This window comes from Daktulosphaira vitifoliae, unplaced genomic scaffold (genome assembly GCF_025091365.1).
Source record: "Daktulosphaira vitifoliae isolate Bord-2020 unplaced genomic scaffold, ASM2509136v1 Scaffold_4, whole genome shotgun sequence".
Taxonomy (NCBI): Eukaryota; Metazoa; Arthropoda; class Insecta; order Hemiptera; family Phylloxeridae; genus Daktulosphaira; species Daktulosphaira vitifoliae.
The window spans coordinates 12,653,269-12,660,363 of NW_026099575.1; the positions used below are offsets into that span (position 1 = coordinate 12,653,269).

Consider the following 7,095-nt stretch of genomic DNA (forward strand, 5'->3'; position numbering starts at 1 on the left):
AATAATTATAAAAAAAATCAAGATATATATATATATTAAAAATTAAAACACATTAAATACATTTTCACTGATTATTGAAATAATGTATTAATATTTTATTAAAGTTTAGTTTATTTATTTAATAAAAATCATAAATTATTCAAATAATACATAAAGAAATTGCATATTAGCTTACAAACTTGACGTTTTTTTTTATATAATAATCTAAAGTTTATTAGTTAAGTTGAATCAAAATATTAAAAACTTTTAATATTACATTAAATGATGGAGATATAAAATAATCAGCAATACTTTCTTTTTATGATGAAAAATTTCAAGTGTTCACTAAAATAATTTGATTTTCCAATAATAATAATTAACTGTGAATTTAATAAAATTAAAAAAATCTATTAATAAGATAAATCACAATCCTAATCTTAAAAATTATAGCTTTTAATATTTTTAAATAATAGAAATCTTTATGTAAAATTTACAAAAAATATTTAGGACTAAGAATAAAATATTTATTTTCACTAAGCATATAATAATATATAACAGTATAAATATAAATTACAAATAATGATTTTAAAGTAATATTTACTAAATTACAGTCACAATTTTGGACGGACAATGTTTCAAGCATTTAAAAAATATTTTTGAGATTCACAAAACTTAATATTTATATTTAAGTTTAAATAATTTAACTTTTAACTAATTTACATAATTTAGGATTTTACAAAATAATACTGTAATACTATTTTTCTATACATCTTAAATCATTGTGCACTAACATTTGAAATAACTATCAATTTAACATACATAAAGAAAAAAGAAACTTTTTTTTCTTCTAAAATAATTAGTGTCATATAAATGTTAGATTCAATATAAGTCATTGCAATTACAAATTATTGTTATAAATTATAAAATTATGTCTATAAGAGTTTGTACAATTAAACCAGGAAAATAATTTTTAATAATTTAAGTTAACATTATAGTTTATATAGCAGTGTGAGAGGATTGTTTATGTGGTTCTATGTCATAATCATAATTTGCTCTTTGTATAGCAATCTTTTTACGCTTAATTTTATGAACACGTCCTTCAATAATATACAGTACTGCACTAACATAAAAAGCAATAGTTCCTGCAACTGCAACTCCATAACTCCAACCAATATCATTATGCTCCCAATGAGGCATCCAAACTCTACTATCTCCATGAATTCCAAACATAATCAAAGCAATAGTACTACACATTGCTAAATAAAATTTATATAAATATATACTATATATGTAAAATTAGAGTTAAGACCAAAATAACTAGTGATTTATAAAGCACTTTTATAATAAGGCTGTTACAAATTATGTACCAAATTTTTTTGAGTGTTAACTGATTTTTGCTTCAGTTATTACTAAATTTGACTTGCAAACAAATCTTAAAATTTTACATTACGCTTTCATAATATTAAGGAGCATAGTCACTAACTACCAGNTAAATTTGACTTGTAAACAAATCTTAAAATTTTACATTACACTTTCATAATATTAAGGAGCATAGTCACTAACTACCAGTTTATTTGGTTTCTCATTCTAAATAATATAAATTATAATTAAGTAATTTACCAGCAGCTAAGTAAAGTCCTCCAGCAGTAAATAATATTTTAACATAGTGCTCTACTGCTCTATTCAAGTACATATAAAGTGATGTGTAAAATAATCCACAAATTGTTAGAAGAACACAAATAGAAAACCAAACTTGTACAGCAATATAAAAACCTACAATGAAAAATTATTAAAAAGTGTTTTTTAATAAAAAAAATATTTTTCATTTTAATTTAGTAAAAATAAATGACTAATGCAAATTACCATACCTTTAAATAGCACATCATATATGATGTAGTATTCTTCTTCAAATACCCACCAACAGTTGCCAAACTTAGTATCATACCAATGATGACTATCTTCAAAATCTTTAAAACAAACTACCCATAATCCTGTAAAAAATTAAAAATTAAACAATAAAGTAGTTTAGATAATCTTCAAAATTTATAAAACTTTTATTCATATAACTTGTAAATAATAGATAAAATTTTCTAAATTCAAATTTTTTATACAATAAATATAAACTACACTTTTAATTTTTAAATTAGTTCAATAACTTTATTTTATTCATATAGAAATTATATAGTCTTGTTTATTATGTCTTTATAATATTTTTCGTTAAATCCTTTTAATAGACTTAAATTTAATATTTATTTAACAAAATTTCTTTAAACATAATGTAAATAATACAAATTTATTAATTAACAGTTTGGGCGTAACCTACCAATTCTTTCAAATTTTGGGTGTTCTAACTTGCCATCTGTCACCAACCAACTTTTAGTACAAAAAGCTAATAAAACAAAAAGTGTTCCTAGAACGGATAATCCTACAGCAGTTAATCCATTTCGAGATTTAGCCATCTTATAAATAAATTGTTTATTTTAGTAACCGCTAAACAGTTTACTGTATTGTAGAAATTCTCTAATAATCTATATAAGTTTTAATCATAACATGAATATTCCTTATCAATGTTTGGACTGAACAAGCAACTAGTTGTTTCAGTGTAGACAACGAAAAAACATTTTTGCTTTTATATGATATAGTTGAATTTGATTAATATAATTTAGGTATTGAATGATAAAGACGTGAAAGCGGCGGCAAACGGCTACCACTTTCAAACGAAAACCTAGATAGCGATTCTAAGGTTGTATTTCCAAAATACACCATGCATTGAAGCACAGACACTAGATATATTCCTAAGTATCTAGATAAAGCTAAAAGCTCCCCGGTCAGCTGATTTTTATATAACCTATACATTTTATTCCTATGATGATTAATGAGGTAGGGATTTGGCTTTTCGGATTAAAAGTTAAATTTAGAATAAATAGAATTTTATGATTTTATACTGATTGTCCGTCTCAATAGTGACTTAAATTTACATGGGTAATAATTGTAATATAAGTCAAATCCACGTAGATAAAATTTACTATCAATACTTTTTCAAAAGGTTTAAGAATAGTATAAGTTATTAAAATATTATTGAAGTCAGAACTATTCAGAAACAAAATAATTTTTGCATATATCTATTATGATAATATACATTTTTATGACCGATTTATAAATACTGATAACATTTACCCACTGTATAATGTTCAATTCAATTCTTTTTAAATAGTAATTATTACGGATACTTATTAAAACGTGGGAAATATTAAATCCTACAATTTCAAATTTTATTGCTTTAGACGATTTTAAAAGAAATATTTTACCTATAACTGCATATTTCTAATATAAAATAAAAATTCGAATTCAGTATGTCTTTTTTACCAGTAACACACGTTATTTTTGACATGGATGGCTTAATATTAGGCAAGTACTTTTATTTTGATTGTTGATTAAAAATTTATTTTAAAATAATTTATGAATTTTAGATTCAGAAAAAGTCTACTTAGAAAGTATTACTGAAGTACTAAATAGATATGGAAAAGTTTATACAAATGACTTGCGTTTAAAAGTAATGGGAACAATACCAATTAATACAGCCTCAATTATTATAAAAGAACTTGGTATGGAAGTAGCACCTAATGATTTGATGGCAGAATTTTATATTAATCAATTAGAAAAAATGACCAATGTGCCACTAATGCCAGGTTTTAAAATCTGTTATTGTTAATTATATTTTTAATTTAATCATATAATTGTTTTAGGCGCTGAAAAATTAATTACTCATTTACATAAAAGTAATGTGCCAATAGCTGTAGCTACAAGTAGTGGCAAAGAAACATTTAAAGTAAAAACGGCTATCCATCAGGAATTGTTTTCAAAATTTCATCATATTGTATTAGGAAGTGCTGATCCAGAAGTGAAAGAGGGTAAACCATCTCCTGATATATTTCTAGTTTGTGCTACTCGTTTTAAAGATAAACCTAACTCCAAAAATGTATGGTATTTAATATTTAGTGTTAAGTATTTAAATTCAATGAATTTTATTTGGTAAATCATAGTGTTTAGTATTCGAAGATGCTCCAAATGGAGTAACTGCTGGTATAAAGGCTGGAATGCAAGTTGTAATGGTACCAGATAAAATTATCCCAATCGAAAAAACAACTCATGCTACTCAAGTGATAACATCTCTTGAAGATTTCAAGCCAGAAGATTTTGGACTACCACCTTTTAATTAGTTTTTAACAATTTTGAAACTAATTAAGTTGTTATCTTATAGTTATAAGTAACTATATTAGCTTCATCAATGTAGGATCTTATATTAAATAGGTATTTATTAATTTTTTGCCATTGTTATTTATTAACATTTTTTATGTCAGCTGTTTTTTAACATTCTAGTCTCTTATCAATTTATATTAAAAAATAAATATAGTGTATTTGTCTTATAACTTGTAGAAGACTATTTATATTATTTGAAAATGAGTAAGTAGGTTTTTTTTATCATTTCTATAGAAAACTTAAAAAGTTCAATAACTTAGTGTATAATACTCCTTGGTCTTACCAAACCTCATAAATTAGGATTAAATTACACAAAATTGAATAGTTAAACATTTGTTTAATGTGTGTCTTTAACTAATATACCTTGAATTATGTGTCAAAAATATAAATTGATAATATTTTACTAATATTTAAGCAAACTGTATACTTGAAATCTTTATATTATTAAAATTGAACTTGTTTACTTATAAAATAAATGTATATTTGGTTCTTTATTGCTGTTTTATAAGATAATAAAAATTAAATCATACATTTAAAAAATGAAGAAATGAAGATTATTTTTAAAGGAAGGAAATTTAAGGATAAATTTAATCATCTTAAAAGTATATATTTTAATGTTATGAATAGTTTAAACATTGAAAAGTCATAGTTTTATTATAATAACAGTAAGTTATAATATAAAATATTTCAAAATTAATTATTTTAAGAATTTAATTGACTTCTTCCTTAATTTATATCATGTTAAAACATAATAAATATTATAAAACTTGGGATACATTAATGGAAATATAATACATTCATTTGTTTTAGTCAACATCAGACTAAATCTATTTTTTTTATAAATTAATGTATTAATTGTTATTGATACATTACATTTAGTATAAATACTGCAGTAGAGTTTTAGTAAAAATTTTGTTAAGTTTTATCATAAACAAAAGATAGCAATTTGGTTTAAGGCATATTTTTCCACTTGAAACTTTTATGGTCATTATGCATTAAATTACTTTTAACTTAAAATATATAGAAGAGATGTCATTAATTCATATCAGTTTACTTTTACTTTATAAAACCATTATTTTTTATAAAATCAATTAATCTAATTATAGGATATTCTTTGATTTTTAGGACTTATAACAGTTCAAAAGGTCAATATAGTTAAAAGTGTTTGTAGAACTTTTTCTTTGAGTTCTAGAAAGATACTATATCCAGTAACACATGTTATTTTTGATATGGATGGTGTACTTTTAGGTAAAAATAAATTTATAACTGCAGGATGATTTTTTAACATTGGCTACTTAATTTCTCTTAAAATAATTTTTTTGGCTTTTGTTGGTTACATATGTATTATCATTTATCTGTTATAGAATATTTATTATGTTTATCTATTACACCTTATAACGGTCAACTTCAATTTTTCAAAAATCTTAATCTATTATTACATACCTTATTTATTAGATAGTAATTAATTAAAATTTTTTTAAAATATAACAACTTTTGGACCAATATTTTAGAAATCATTAAAATTTTTATGCTGGAAGGAGGAGTGAGGCCGAGAAATGTCTAGTGATAAAAATAGCAGCACCCATACTTTACAGTCAATACTTTAAATTAATAATAACTTTTGAAATACTTATCCAAAAATTATTAAAGTTCTAATAAATAAATCTAATAAAGTTAATTGGGGTAGTTAGAAATGTATGTTTCGGCGCAAGCAGTCCCGGATTCGATCCCCAGTGTGCCAATGAGATTTTTCTTGTGTTTTTCTTATAGGTGGTGTCTGGTCTCTAGTGCAAGCTGGCCATAATACTCGTTCCGTCCATCGTTGGACAAGCCAAAAACCATCTTTGACTGCCGAACATGTGAAAGATGACTACTACCCTTTGTAGCGTGTTAAATTTAGGAAATAGAAGTAAAACTGTCATTCATCTAATAAAGTTAATTATACAGGTATTCAAAAAGTAAGGAAACAGGTCAATTTTTTTAAATAATGAGAACAAAAGAAACCCCTTGCCTTATTACTGAACACTCTATATATGTTGTCATTTGAAAAATTAAATTTGACACTCTTATATAGTATAAGAGATGAACTAAAAAAAGTACTTACTAACTGATAAATCAAGAAATATCTAAAACTAAAAAATATCAAAAATAATCTTGTTAACATAATTATTAATTTAAGAGGAATACAGTGTCTAATTTTAAAAGAATTATTCTGTATATGAATTATTCTTAATTTGTGAAATTTTTATTCATAGACACTGAAAATATTCACAAAAAAGCTGTATCTGATGTTGTAGCTAAATTTGGAAAAATCTATAACTTAGATTTACGTTATAGAGTCTTAGGTGCTCCAGAAATTGAAGGAGCTAAGATGGTTGTAAATGAACTTCAATTAGATATATCAGTTAATCATTTTATAGAAATGGTGCATAAAATTGAAGAAAATCTTTTACCTCATGTTAATATTTTACCAGGTAATCATTTATTTACTCAACGAATAAAGTCTCCTGTATACAAGTCTTAAACCCTTTAATATGCATATCTGGCACTGTTATGTTAGTAACTTAACTATACCTTTGCTTTAATTTTTCAATGTTTATAAAATAAATTATCCTTATTGGTCTGTGTTGCAGCTATTAAAATTTGTACAGAATCTTGTTTACTCACTTAGCACAGGTATTTTTAAATTGAAAATTTAAAAAATTATACTTTTATTATAGCAAGCAATACTTATTATATAATACTTTTAAATTCCTCAAATGAATAGCAATCTTTTTTGCAAAAACTGAATTTTTTATTTTATTTGTTCTAAACTATATTAGTGCTACTAAAAATATTCAACTCTTTTAACTTATA

General features: G+C 23.6%; 3 protein-coding genes across 8 annotated transcripts in view; 2 read left to right on the forward strand and 1 right to left on the reverse strand.

Moving 5' to 3' along the window:
* Positions 1-491: 491 nt before the first annotated feature.
* On the reverse strand, positions 492-2,517 carry LOC126903711 (uncharacterized). Its single transcript, XM_050682119.1, has 4 exons — positions 2,303-2,517; positions 1,848-1,970; positions 1,600-1,752; positions 492-1,235 (listed from the first exon to the last, which is right to left on the reverse strand). The coding sequence occupies exons 1-4, from the start codon at positions 2,436-2,438 to the stop codon at positions 976-978; spliced, it is 672 nt and encodes a 223-aa protein (XP_050538076.1). The 5' UTR covers positions 2,439-2,517; the 3' UTR covers positions 492-975.
* A 703-nt stretch (positions 2,518-3,220) lies between these two features.
* LOC126903710 (pseudouridine-5'-phosphatase-like) lies at positions 3,221-4,240 on the forward strand. The gene is made up of 4 exons (XM_050682118.1): positions 3,221-3,387; positions 3,450-3,668; positions 3,726-3,958; positions 4,023-4,240. The coding sequence occupies exons 1-4, from the start codon at positions 3,333-3,335 to the stop codon at positions 4,197-4,199; spliced, it is 684 nt and encodes a 227-aa protein (XP_050538075.1). The 5' UTR covers positions 3,221-3,332; the 3' UTR covers positions 4,200-4,240.
* A 142-nt stretch (positions 4,241-4,382) lies between these two features.
* LOC126903706 (pseudouridine-5'-phosphatase-like) overlaps positions 4,383-7,095 on the forward strand; it is a 21,852-nt gene continuing 19,139 nt past the window's right edge. Inside the window, exons 1-3 of one of the 6 annotated variants that reach the window (XM_050682111.1) lie at positions 4,383-4,443; positions 5,365-5,487; positions 6,495-6,713. In XM_050682111.1, the coding sequence (XP_050538068.1) occupies positions 4,440-4,443; positions 5,365-5,487; positions 6,495-6,713 (346 nt within the window). In that variant the 5' untranslated portion in view covers positions 4,383-4,439. Of the gene's footprint in view, positions 4,444-4,775; positions 4,905-5,364; positions 5,488-6,494; positions 6,714-7,095 lie in introns of those variants that run through there. The other 5 variants (XM_050682109.1, XM_050682116.1, XM_050682115.1 and 2 more) reach the window with 5 other exon arrangements.